This window comes from Oppia nitens, unplaced genomic scaffold (assembly GCF_028296485.1).
Source record: "Oppia nitens isolate AA-2021 unplaced genomic scaffold, nextdenovo-longstitch-racon4-pilon3 scaffold3_pilon_pilon_pilon, whole genome shotgun sequence".
Classification (NCBI taxonomy): domain Eukaryota; kingdom Metazoa; phylum Arthropoda; class Arachnida; order Sarcoptiformes; family Oppiidae; genus Oppia; species Oppia nitens.
The window spans coordinates 262,829-277,126 of record NW_026533221.1 but is presented as its reverse complement, the minus strand read 5'-3'; the positions used below and the strand labels follow the sequence as shown (position 1 = coordinate 277,126).

The window sequence follows — 14,298 nt, the reverse complement described above, 5'->3', positions numbered from 1 at the left end:
GTTACTGTATGTGTGTAACAAAATATTAATATTTATTTATTATACTGTATATTCACTTAAAATAAAATCAAAAAAAAATTATATATATTTTTTTTATTATCAATATTTCTACAGCTAATACTGTTTATAAAATGTCTAAAATTATTTTGTTTATATAAATATTAATCTCTTTCTAAGTTTAAAAAAAAATAAAATAAGTTTTAAGATATTTCTAGAATTTATATATTGAAAGGTCTGTCTATGAGTATGTGTTTGTGTATGTGTGTGTGTGTGTGTGTGTGTGTGTGTGTGTGTGTGTGTGTGTGTGTGTGTGTGTGTGTGTGTGTGTGTGTGTGTGTGTGTGTGTGTGTGTGTGTGTGTGTGTGTGTGTGTGTGTGTGTGTGTGTGTGTGTGTGTGTGTGTGTGTGTGTGTGTGTGTGTGTGTGTGTGTGTGTGTGTGTGTGTGTGTGTGTGTGTGTGTGTGTGTGTGTGTGTGTGTGTGTGTGTGTGTGTGTGTGTGTGTGTGTGTGTGTGTGTGTGTGTGTGTGTGTGTGTGTGTGTGTGTGTATCTATGTATGTATGTATGTGTATGTATGTATGTGTGTGTATGTATGTGTATGTGTGTGTATCTATGTATGTATATATGTGTGTGTGTGTGTGTGTGTGTGTTAGTGACTGTGGTGTTAATATATAAATGCTAAAAATAAATGAATCGTTTGTTTATTTTTTCAACACAAAAATAATAATAAAATAAAATGCTTTTCCCTAATAATTTGGAGCAAAACTTTTGGGAAGTCATATATACAGTACATATACCAGAGCCTAGCAGTCAGTCATCTACAGTATCTTCAATACAGTGATTACTTTTACATCTGTTTCCAACAACAACAACAAGAAAAAGTATAGTTAAAAACTCTTACACTCTTTTGGGCTCTAATTTTAGTCTCTCATTCATACCATTCATTGTGTTGGGTGTGGTGTTTGGGCCATAACTGTCTCTCACATATCGCACATACATATACTTCCTGATAGTAACAAAAAATACCTACCTGTCCAATATTATCCATAGAGATTATCCATATAATGAATAAGTATCTATTGATAGTTGTTGTCCTATTGGCAATAATTGTCGCATCAATTGATGCCAAAAAGGTATAGTATATTAGTATAGTATAGGATATGATTTATTTTATGGGTAATAAAAAATGATAATTTTTTGATTTGGTTTGTTTGGTTTGACAACTACAACAATAATAGGAAAGAAAACAACGAAAAAGTCAGTTAAACACCGATGAAATAGCTGTCAAGTCGGCCACCGATACCGCCGCCGCCAATGAGGTCGTCAAACAGGGTATGACTTTATTTATTTATTTTATTTTTTTTTTTGAATAAAATATTGTTTATAAAAAAACTTTTTTATATATATTATGTATAATTGAAATAATATCTCTATGTATTGATATATATGTATTGTTTTTTGTTATTATTTTATTTTTTTGTTGTAAAGACCAATGTCTTAAACTGAAGTGCGATGCGGGCAAAGAGTGTGTGATCGATACCGAGTCGGGTAAAGCCAAGTGCCAGTGCATTAGGTATGTCTATATATATATACTTATATAATATAACTTATATAATATAAGTCAATTGACAACACCAAAAAAAAAATATTATCATAATAATAGTAGTACTACTACTTAACAAATTTATTTATTCAATAAAATAAAATAAATATTATTATCATTATTACTATTGAAATTGAAATTTAATATTAATTTTTTTTCTATATGGATTTATACATTACTTTAGAAAAAAAGTGTGATTTTAAATTTTTTAAAATTTTTTATTTGATATGAAAGTGAATCTATTTTGTTTGTTTATTTGTTAGTCTATATTTTTTTAAGTTTATATTTTAAATATCACTTTTTTTAATAGTATCAAATAAATTGTGTTGGAAATTTGCCAAATAGACATTAACTTAACAATTTTGACTACTATTTTTTTATATTAAGAAAATTTTTAAATATATATAATCTTAATGATACATATCATACATACAGTACATGTTATAGTGTAAATTTATAGTAAATGTAACATTTAGTTTAGGCTACACTAATACTATATATATATATAAATAGTGAGAGAGAGGAAATTAGTTCAGTATATGTATAGTAATCTAATAATCATTATTATCGTAATAATAATTATAGTAAATATAATGTTTTAGATATCAATTTAATAATTAAAAATGATACACACACATATATACACACACACATACATACATACATACATACATACATACATACATACATACATACATACATACATACATACATACATACATACATACATACATACATACATACATACATACATACATACATACATACATACATACATACATACATACATACATACATACATACATACATACATACATACATACATACATACATACATACATACATACATACATACATACATACATACATACATACATAGACACATACATACGTACACACACATACATAAAATATAGTTAAATAATAATAATAATTTTTTTTATTAATTATTTATTTCTATTTTGAAGTACATGTGCCGATAATACCGATGTCCGGCGTCGGGTCTGTTCAAATCATAACACTACCTGGCAATCGGATTGTCATCTATATAAGCACCGGTGCGATTGTATTGAAGGTAATAATATTATACCAAAAAAAAATTGATTGAATTAATCAAACAAACAAAAATTAAAAAAAATAGTAAACTATAATATAATATAAAAAATATTATTTATTTTTTTTGATAAGAAACAAATAATAATTTAATTATATGTTAATAATATAATATTATTTATTATCAAAAAAAAAAGAAAATAGTTTTTATAATATAATATAAAAACTATTTATTTTTATTTATTTATTTTTTGATAAGAAATACTAATAATTTAATTATATGTTAATAATATTAATATTATATCTCCAATAATACCTTTCAACCCCCATCCCATACCTCCACCCCACCCCCCAACCCATGATATAATGGTGGGCTAATAAAAGGTCAAAAGTCAAGCGACTGCGACGACAAACACAAACACATGCATATCGACTATTACGGCGAATGTCAAGAACTGCCCGAATGTCGAAAGGAAGTGCTCGAAGATTTTCCCCGAAGAATGAGAGAATGGTTGGACCATATTATCAGGTATTAAAAATCAGATGATCAACTGATCCACACATACCATACCCTATCATACCCTACTTTTCCCTATCATTATTATATCAAATAATAATCCAAAATATATATCATATATCTATATTTCAGCAAAAAAGTTGAGACCAGTGGTACCGGCGATGATGGTTCAGATCATTCCAAGAAATGGATAGACGCTATCATCTGGAAGTTTTGCGATTTAGATAAACAACCACACGATAGGTATGAGCTCTCTCTCTCTCTCTCTCTTTCCCTCTCTCTCTCTCACTCACTCACTCACACTCACTCACTCACTCACTCACTCACTCACTCACTCACTCACTCACTCACTCACTCACTCMCTCACTCACTCACTCACTCACTCACTCACTCACTCACTCACTAACTATCTAACTCACACTCACTCTCTCTCTCTCTCTTTTTTCTCTCTCTCTCTCTCTCTCTCTCTCTCTCTCTCTCTAAGTGTATAGATAGCTATAAATTTATATACATATATATATATATATATGTTTAAATAAACTTTAATTTTAAAAAAAATAAAATAATTATTTGTTTGTCTGTTTGTTTGGTATAGACAGGTGTCCCGACACGAGTTGTTTCCATTGAGAGCACCGTTACTATCAATGGAAAGCTGTATATCCGACTTTCTTAACGGATGTGATCCCAATGACGATCATAAGATAACACTTGTCGAATGGGGTGAATGTCTGGGAGCTACTGATGGTATATAAAAATTTTGTATTTTAAAAAAATAATAATTAATTAATTAAAATTAAATTAAATTTTTATTAATTAAAAAATCTATTTTACAGCTGAAATGGTGGATAAATGCAACAAATTTCACTCAATCAAAGAAAATTAATTCAATTACTAAATCATGAATGGATTGAAAATTGTTTAAACGATTTAATTAATAATTAATTTATTGCCAAAACAAACAAAAAAAACTATTATTATTTAATATCAAAAAAAATAAATAATATAATTTTACTCTAATTAACTAATAATAATAATGTTTTTTTTCTGTACCAATTTATCTCTCATATTTTTAGTCTTATATATATATATATCAATATTATTATTATTTAAGTTTTTAAATTTAATTTTTAAGTTTTTATTATTATTATTATTATTTATGTTTTTAAAAATAAATATTTGCGAAAGAGAGAGAGAGAGAGAGAGAGAGAGAGAGAGAGAGAGAGAGAGAGAGAGGTAGAGTTAATTGAATAAATAAAAATAAATATGTTAATTAGCTTTAACTATATATCTATTGTAATATTTATGATGAAAATACACACACATTTCACTGCCAATTAATAATTATTATTAATTATTATCTTTTAAAAAAATAATAATAATAAATATATATATAAATTGTTTTTTTTGAACATACCTTCTCTCTCTCTCTCTCTCTCTCTCTCTCTCTCTCTCTCTCTCTCTCTATGCAGACAACAATAATATAATTATTGTATGTTTTTATTTTAAAAATTATAATATATATGATATATACCTGTATTGTGTAGTAGTAAAACAAAAATTTGTAATAATAAATTTTGTCTGATATTTAATTTAAATAATGCAATCTTCAAAACAAAACAAAAATTAATTTTAATTGACGTGTTTAACACAGTAATGATAATAAAATATATTATATATTATATTATGACAATAAAGTTTTTGTGTGTGAAATTAATATCATTATATATATACAATATATGTGTGTCTACTATACTATTTATTGCTTAACACACACACACAATTGAGTACAAAAAAACTAGTTAATGAAAAAAAATAAATTTAATATCCAAATAATTATAATATACTGTACACACTGTATTATGATATTACTCACCTGTAATTAATATAATTTTTAATTTAATATATATATATAAATTAATCGCTTTTATATCATAGAGGTTCATCTTTATTATTTTATTTTATTTTTTTGTTTGAATGGCTATTTTATATTATATGAATTTTTGTATACTGTATATAATTATATTTAATATGCAAAATGTGTAATAAATTAACTTTTACTCTCTCTCTCTCTCTCTCTCTCTCTCTCTCTCTCTCTCTCTCTCTCTCTCTCTCTCTCTCTCTCTCTCTCTCTCTCTCTGTTTATTATGTAATACAAACAAATTAATAATAATAATAATAATAATATTTTTGTGTTATAAAACAAAGTCGCAAACAATATCGTAATCATAATAATAGTAATTTTATTTATTTTTTTTAGATATTAAATTTAATAATATAATTTTTTTTTTGTTTAGTACAGATTATGTGTGGTTATGTGTGTGTGTGTGTGTGTGTGTGTGTGTGAGAGAGAGAGAGAGAGAGAGAGAGAGAGAGAGAGATTGACCAACAAAATTGCACAAAAAACAGTAGTCAAACAAACAAATTATATGATATTAAATCCCTGTAACTAAATAACTAAAACTAAATAAATAAAATTAAATATATAAAATAAAAGTGAAAATTGAAGACACAATTAATTACACAAAAAACACTTAATTTGCAGATCAGATGAAATATAAAAGTCATCGCAAACGGCAAACAATCCATCAGTTTGTTTGTGACAATCGTCTAATACAGTGGACGACAATATATAAGATATTTTTTTTATAGTTTCATATTATAAGATTAGGATTTATATATAATAAAGTGTTTTTTATACTTTAGTTTGAAAAAGTTTTAGTTTTAACTAAATTTTAATTTAGAAAAAAAATATTTATTATAAACAACACGTTCATCATTATGTATAAAGTATGTATAAAATTATTATTATTTTTATTTTTTAAATAATTTTTAAATAAATATTATTATTGAATTAATTTATATATATATAAATATTTTTAGTTAGATTTTTTTTATAAATATTTATATAAATATATTTAATTCAATTAAATTGTTAGGTGTTTTAATAATAGATTAAAATTTTGTTTAATTAATAAATTTATGAAATTTATTACTAATTTTTTTTTGTTTAATAAATAAAATAATAATAAATGTTTTATATAATAAAATTATTTAATTAGAAATTTTTTAGTAAATGCATAAAAAAATATAATCAAATAAATTAATTATATTATCTGTATATACAATAATATTGTGTAATAATGTTTTGACAATAATTTGATTTATTATTATTATTATTATTATTATTATTATAGGTTGCAGTCATATCATTAGCGATAATATATTGCACAGTAGCGGTAAATGCCGGAGGAGGTGGTGGTGGCTATGGTAGCTCAGGAGGGGGTAGTGGTGGTGGCTATGGAGGTGGAAGTTTCGGCGGCTCCTATAGTGGTGGTGGCGGCGGCGGATATGGTGGAGGACGTGGTGGTGGAGGATATGGCGGTGGAGGACGTGGTGGTAGTGGTGGACGATATGGAGGTCGCGGCGGTGGTGGTGGCGATCGCGGAGGTCGCGGCGGAAACATCATACCGGCTGCCATCACAACCAAACACAGTGTCGAATATATTGATGTCGATCTACCGCAGGACGACATCGAGCCGCAGATTGTCGAAGTCGATGCCGGCCATCTACCTCTTGTCATACATTTTAAGTCGGCATCGAGTCGACTACAGGTTCACCAGAGTCACGAAGGTGCCGGTGCTGGCGAAGAACAACGAACCCAATCCGAGGACGAACCTCATCGTCTGGTCCACGAAGTGACCAAACCTATCATACAAGAGGTTCACGAAGTAATTACACCCTACAGACGGGTTATCCAAGAGATCCGACCGGTCGAAGAGGAAGTCAAGACTATTGTTGCACGCGGTGATGGTCGCCGACGTGGCGGCGATGGTTACGATGGCGGCGATGGCGGTTATGGTGGCGGTAGAAGACGCGGCGGCGGCGGTGGTGGAGGTTATGGTGGCGGCCGAGGAGGCGGTTATGGTGGTGGTAGTAGTAGTGGAGGAATAACTGGCGGTTCCTATGGAACCGGTAGCGGCGGTAGAGGATCCTATAGTTCGGGTGGCGGCGGCTCGGGATCGGGTGGTAAAAGTTATAGAGCATAACCTACAAGTGTGTGACCATTAATATATGATGGATAAGCCAAATATGATTTATATATATATATTGTGTCTATAATTATAGCATATATTATAGATATACTAACTAATTGATAGAATTTATTGTTAATAATTTAACAAAACAAAAAAAAACTAATAATAACTTCAAGTTTTATTTGATTATTATTATTATTATATTGTATTTTATTTAAATTATAATTATTATTTGATGTATTATATATAGCATTATTAAAAAATAAATAAATATTATTATTATTATTTGCAAATAATTTTGTATTATTATTATTATTATTATTAACAAAATATGATAATATTATACTTAAGTTTGAATATTTATTTTCTAACTTTTATTATACTTAATATCATATTATTATTATTACTGAATATTTAATACATTTAGATTAGATATTTAATAATATATACAGTATATCATAAAAATATTGTTTATACTATTAATACAGTATTAATAGTAATACTTCAATATATGTGTGTTAAGTATAAATAAAAATTACATAACATTTCCAAAAATAACAATAAGTTATAAATTAAAAAAAAAATAAAAATAAATAAATAGTATTTAAATTATTAATATAAATAAATTTATTGATAAAAATTTCTATAATATTATTTTACAATATGGTATAATAGTTATTGACTTATTTTTAAAAAAATTATTATTATTTTTTAACAACAACAAAAATATAATTAATTAATTAAATACATATATAATTATCATAGTATGCAAACTTAAATAATGAGTTGATTGGCATTGATGAGGACAGGTATCTATATATCTATCTATCTATCTATTGGGTAACTGTGCTTAACTGCTGGCAGCACCGCCGTAGACCACTTTACCGGGCGATTCGAGGACACGTATGATATTACGTTCGACGTGTGCGCCCTCGGAGACCGAACTTCGGGCACTGTATCCGCCGGAACCGCCTGAACCACCATATGATGAGCCGCCACCGCCACTAACACCGCCATATCCTCCGGCGCCGCCACCAACTGAGACACTACCCCGCGAAACAGCTCCTCCATAACCACCAGCACCGCCGCCGCCACCCAATAACTGACCACCTCCTTGAACAGCACCACCGATACCTCCCTGTCCACCACCACCTCTGGCCTCACCTCTGGCCACAATAGTATGTACTTCTTCCTGAACGGGTCTGACTTCTTGTATCACTCGACGATAGGGTGTAATAATTTCCCGAATCTCCTGAATGATCGGTTTGGTTACTTCGTGTTGCAATCGGGTGGGTTCGTCCTCCGATTGGGTTTGTTGTATTTCGCCCGCTTGTGCCGGCTGATGTGTTTGCTGTACCTGTATGTTACTGGATGCCGATTTGAAATGTATGGTCAACGGTAACTGGCCGCCATCAACTTCGATAACCTGATGTTGAGGGACTTCCTGCGGTATGTTGACGTGTCGGTACTCGACAGTGTGCTGCGATTGGACAGCAGCGGTAACCGGTCCGGAACCGCCATAGTTTCCACCACCGCCGCCACCTCCACTGCTACCACCATATCCTCCTCCACCACCACCACCGCTACCTCCGCCACCAAAACCACCATAACCTCCGCCACCGCCACCACCTAAGTTGAATCCACCGCTACCACCATAGCCGCCGCCACCGCCACCGCTACCACCGTAACCCCCGCCGCCACCACCAGCATTGCAGGCGACAAATACAAACGATAATAAATAAATCTATTGAAATATATAATTAATTAATTAATTTAATTAAATTAAATTAAATTTAATTATTATTATTATTATAAAAATATTTAGAAAATATAATAATAATAATAATATAATTATTATGGGATTTATATAATTTATTATCATATTGTTATTGTTGATAACTTATTAGTTAAACTTATAATTATATTATTATTTATATATATATAAATGTTTTCAATAATAATTTGTTTTTCTACACGAAAAACAATTACTGATAACAATAAATATTAATAATTATTTAGTATTATTAATAATATATATTAATAATTATTTAGTGTTATTAATAATAATATATATAAATAATAAATTAAATAAATTTATAATAAACTTACCTTGAACATTATTAATAATAATTACTAATATGGCTAAATATTTTTTCTTGATTATAATGATAACAACAAAAAAAATGTCAAATTTTTTTTGGTCAACAAAACAATTTCCAATAAAAAACTTTTTTACTTTACAGACAATAGACAGACAGACACACACACAAACAAATCGGAAACAAACTTTCACTTTTTTAGTGATTGAAATTGAATTGAAAGAAAAAATTGTTGCAATATTTATATACCTGATTACCTGATAGCCTGGGGGTGGGTTACTTAAACATACAAATTGCTAAAATATATATATATATAAAATAAAACAACATTAAGTGAAAGTAACAAAAAAAAGGGGGAAAAGAGAGAGAGAGAGAGAGAGAGAGAGAGAGAGAGAGATGGATATTAAAAATCTATTTAAAATTCTAATTTTAAATTACAAATAATTTATTTATTTTTACTGTATATATATATATAACTGTATAATACAGTACTTATATATACAGTATACAGTATATATGGAGAGCAATAATAATAATAAGTTTTTACAATAAATAAGAAAAATAAAAGAAAATATATATACATTTTTTTTGGGACTAATGAGATGATAGTGTGTATGTTTGTGTGTATTGTTTTTGGGGATTAATTTATTTTTTGTTGGCTATTAATATGCAAGTAGTGGATACAATCCGGCACAGGTAGGAAAACATATATATATATAAGTTTATAAATATATATATATAATTTTTTTATTGTCTGCATTATATATGCTATAATAATATTTTATATTACAATTATCTTCCGGTTTTTACCTTTATATATATACTGTATATATATATATATATATATATATACCTGTAATGTGTATTAAAAATAAAGATTGATTTTGCAAAAAAAAACTGCTATAATTTTTTTTATATATACAGTACTGTATATATTGTAGAAAAAAAACAGTAAATATTATATATAAATATAGTATTTATTAATCACGACTTTTATGGGTTTTGAATAAAAAACATATTTATTTTATTTATTCCACTTTTATTTTTTAATTGTATAAATATATATATTTATTATATATAAATTATTATATGTATGAATTTAATTTTTTGTTTAATACTGTACAGTAAAATGTGTTTTTAAAATCCCTATCATAAACTATAGATAACAGTAATGTAAATAAAATAAATTATATAAATTTTTAATGAATTTTTTGTTTTGATAGTCAAAATAATAAATAATTGTATGAATCACTTGACTATAATTTATTTAATTTTTTTTGTGTGTTAAATTATATAATGAATAAAATTATTATTTATTAGCACTAATAATAATAATAATTTTTAATAATTAATTACTATTATTTATAGTAATTATTATTAAATGATTATTGTTATATTTATATATATTGTTAATGAAAAATTTTGTATTTTTTTCATATAAAATTGTTTTATTTAAACAAATAAATTATGTTATTAATTGAGTTATGTAAATATATATATATATATAATTTTTTAATGCGTTGCTACAATTGTCAAAAAAAATGTTTAATATTATATTAATAAAAATTTACTTATAATTATCATTTATATATATGTTTAGCATATAATCAAAAATTATAAGTTATTTTTAAAAACTATTTGCCAATTGTCTCATAAATTACTATTATTTAAATATAAATAAGATTATATAAAAAAAATCCAACTAAATTCAGTTAATTATTTTAGTAATAATAATATATATATATATATATAACTATATATATTATTACTAAATTTATGACATTTTACAATGAATATACATATACTGTATATACTGTATATATATAATAAATAATTAATATTTTGAAAATACAAAAAAAACAATGTATCATATTTTTGTATATTGTTATATATATATAATTAATAATAAATATTAAAAAATATTGTTTATAATTTCATAAATATAAAATTATTGCCAAAAAAAAGAAATACATCACTAAATAAAATAAACCAAATAAATTCAAAGGTATATAAATCGCATATAAACTCATCAAATGTATAATCATTATTATTTTAGTAATTAATTTTTAAAAAATTAATTTCAATTATTAATAAATAAATTATTATAACTAATTACTATAAAATGTATAATAATAAAACTAATTTACTAATCGGTGTTATGATGCTTACAATTTTGATGGTATGGTTGACAACAATTGACAATACTATGGCCCTACCCAGTGGTGGACACGGTGGACCTCCTGGTGGTGGTGGATGTAAAGGAGGACATGGAGGTAAACCATGTAAACCAACTACAAAATGTCCGCCAATTCCCAAAAAATACAAACTAATCAATTATGAACCGATAGGTCCATGTGGTTGTTAATTAGGCACCGATTGTTATTACCCGATTGTTATTACCCGATTATAATACCCGATTATATTATTATTAATTATTATTAACTAAATTTGATTATAAAAATTTTTCACACACAATTATTTTAAACTTAATTATTAACTATATATATATATTGCTATATAATCTAAAACTTATTGCTTATTAAATTATTTTTATTAATATACTGTTTGTATTGTATTAAACTATATTTATTATTAATATAGTTTATAAAAATCATAAATTTTATGTTAAACTAAATGCTTAAACAATTATTATTATTATTAAAATAATTATTACTTTTTATTAATTTTTTTTGTAATCTCAATAAATTAAATTTATTAATAAATATTATGAACATTTAATTATTGTTTATTATTATTATTTTGCTGATAATATTTATCATAAATTGTTATATATCTATATCTATATATAATATAAATAATAAAATTATAGTTTACTATTAATATAATTGTTTATAATTTTATTTAAAAAAAAATTAAGTAAATGTGTTTTTTAAAAGTATAATTTAGCTGAAAGTAAAGCTTATAAAAATAAAATTTAATTAATTTTGGTAACACAATATTTTTTTCAAAACAAAAAAAAATAGCTAACCTTATAATTATACAATTAAAATCTGATAAAATGTTATAATATCATTAATTAATGTAATTGACTATAAAACATGTTTTTATAATAATAATAATAATAAAATAACATATATATTAATTAAATTGTTTCCTATATATTAATATATATTGATAACTACTGTATACAATAATTTGACAAAAATCAAAATTTGAGATTATTTTTTGTTTGTTTTTGATTGATTGCAATTTAATAATAATAATAATAATAATAGTTAAGTCAGTACACGATTATAATACCAAAAAAAAAATAAATAAATAATATTTTTACGATTAAATCAATAAAAAAACAACAAAATTTAACAAAACAGGAATACAAATATTTTTATACAAATATTTTAATACAAATATTATAAAAATTAAGAAAATTTTAATATTATTTATAGATTATTATTATAATGTTATGTTTAAATAAAATTTAAAAATATACACTAAAACTATTGATTAACTAAATAATATTTTATAATAGTATCCGAGTTTTAACTAAAAAATATTTATTATTTTTTTAAAAAAAAATCTTTGACAATAAATAAATATTATTTATTAAATTTTATGCAATTTTGATTAGTTTTAATCTTTATTTTAATCTAAAATAATTAGAAAAAAATTAAAACAAAAAAATAGTAATAATTTTCAACAAATTATCACAATTTTTTATTTGAAAAAAACAAATAAAATTCAATTATATAATTAATATAAATATTATAGAAAACTGTGATATATTGTTATAATAACATAAAAAACAGTAGTATTTTGATATTTATTATATTAATATCACTTATAATTTAATATTTTTGTTGTTGTTATAAAAAAATAATCCATATTTTATTATATATATATACAGTATATATATAATTACCAATCAATTTGTATAAATTAGATTAGTTATTAGTGTAATATCTTTTTCAAAAAAAAATAAAATAAAATATATAATTTAAAATAAAATACAAAATTGCACGTTATATTTTTATATTTTATTATATGTATTTATTTTTTTGTTTATATAAAAAATAAATATTTTAAATATATATATATATGTGAAAAACATGTATCATAGAAATTAAAGTATAATCAATAATAATAAATTAAATGATAGTTGAGTTAATATAATAGTAATTTTTTTTAATATTTTTTTCTTGAATTATAAAATATAACAATTTGCTTCCGATATGAAAAAATAACTATTATATTAATATGATATATAGATATTGTAATTTATAAAAAAACAAAAATTATAATTATATATATGTTATTATTAATATGTTGTGTATGTTTCCAAATGTATATCTGTATCACTAAAGCGCTGATTGTTATATAATGGATATATTAATATAAAAGTTTTTATTTTAATAATAATAATAATAATAAATAGTAATGTGTTTAATATACTACTCTATATTTTTTTTTTAAAAAAACTAACAGCCCTTTAGGGGACAACCAAAATCGACCATTCCCATTTACTATACTACATGTACTATTACATGTATATAATAACTGTTTGTTAGACAGATATCAAACTTAATTTATATGTATATATATATTAAATAAGTATTTATATATATTTCAATCAATTTTTTTTCTCTCTCTCTCTCTCTCTCTCTCTCTCACAGTTGGATAGAAATTGGAGAGAGAGAGAGATAGAGAGTTAAAAAACAAAAATTAAGGCAAACTTCAAGTACCAAACTATAATATATTATATATTAAACTCAATATATTATATATAATATATTTGAAATATAAGCAAAAAAAAATTATCAAATTTAGAAATAAACCTAAAGGTGTGACTGACTTGAAAGTTATGTACATTTAGATAGTGTGTCAGTAGAGTAATAGCCGACCACATGTGTTATAAGGCTTATATTCAATTGATATTTATAATACAAATATATATTATATGATATATATATATATATAAAACTTTTGATTTGCAATTTTATTGATTAAATACAATTCATTATTAATATTGCGATTAT

General features: G+C 24.8%; 3 protein-coding genes across 3 annotated transcripts; 2 read left to right on the top strand and 1 right to left on the bottom strand.

Annotated features, from left to right (window-relative positions):
• The first annotated feature begins 751 nt into the window (after positions 1 to 751).
• Positions 752 to 4,204, top strand: LOC128958889 (SPARC-like). Its single transcript, XM_054304849.1, has 8 exons — positions 752 to 1,131; positions 1,237 to 1,330; positions 1,487 to 1,571; positions 2,570 to 2,676; positions 3,039 to 3,183; positions 3,304 to 3,414; positions 3,767 to 3,915; positions 4,005 to 4,204. Exons 1-8 carry the CDS (start codon positions 1,063 to 1,065, stop codon positions 4,052 to 4,054), a joined length of 810 nt encoding a protein of 269 aa, XP_054160824.1. The 5' UTR covers positions 752 to 1,062; the 3' UTR covers positions 4,055 to 4,204.
• A 1,745-nt stretch (positions 4,205 to 5,949) lies between these two features.
• LOC128958931 (keratin, type II cytoskeletal 1-like) lies at positions 5,950 to 7,217 on the top strand. Its single transcript, XM_054304896.1, has 2 exons — positions 5,950 to 5,958; positions 6,366 to 7,217. Exons 1-2 carry the CDS (start codon positions 5,950 to 5,952, stop codon positions 7,215 to 7,217), a joined length of 861 nt encoding a protein of 286 aa, XP_054160871.1.
• An 838-nt stretch (positions 7,218 to 8,055) lies between these two features.
• LOC128958929 (keratin, type I cytoskeletal 10-like) lies at positions 8,056 to 14,168 on the bottom strand. The gene is made up of 2 exons (XM_054304892.1): positions 14,115 to 14,168; positions 8,056 to 8,949 (listed from the first exon to the last, which is right to left on the bottom strand). The coding sequence occupies exons 1-2, from the start codon at positions 14,166 to 14,168 to the stop codon at positions 8,056 to 8,058; spliced, it is 948 nt and encodes a 315-aa protein (XP_054160867.1).
• Positions 14,169 to 14,298: the final 130 nt, after the last annotated feature.

Bases quoted from the DNA above. Each gene is read 5' to 3' on its own strand.
- LOC128958929 (XM_054304892.1), bottom strand. From the start codon at position 14,168: ATGTGGTCGGCTATTACTCTACTGACACACTATCTAAATGTACATAAC. The intron at 8,950-14,114 runs GTCAGTCACACC...ATATTTCAATAG, and splicing joins TAAATGTACATAACTTTCAA to ATTTATTTATTATCGTTTGT.
- LOC128958889 (XM_054304849.1), top strand. From the start codon at position 1,063: ATGAATAAGTATCTATTGATAGTTGTTGTCCTATTGGCAATAATTGTC. The intron at 1,572-2,569 runs GTATGTCTATAT...TCTATTTTGAAG, and splicing joins GCCAAGTGCCAGTGCATTAG to TACATGTGCCGATAATACCG. The intron at 3,916-4,004 runs GTATATAAAAAT...TCTATTTTACAG, and splicing joins ATGTCTGGGAGCTACTGATG to CTGAAATGGTGGATAAATGC.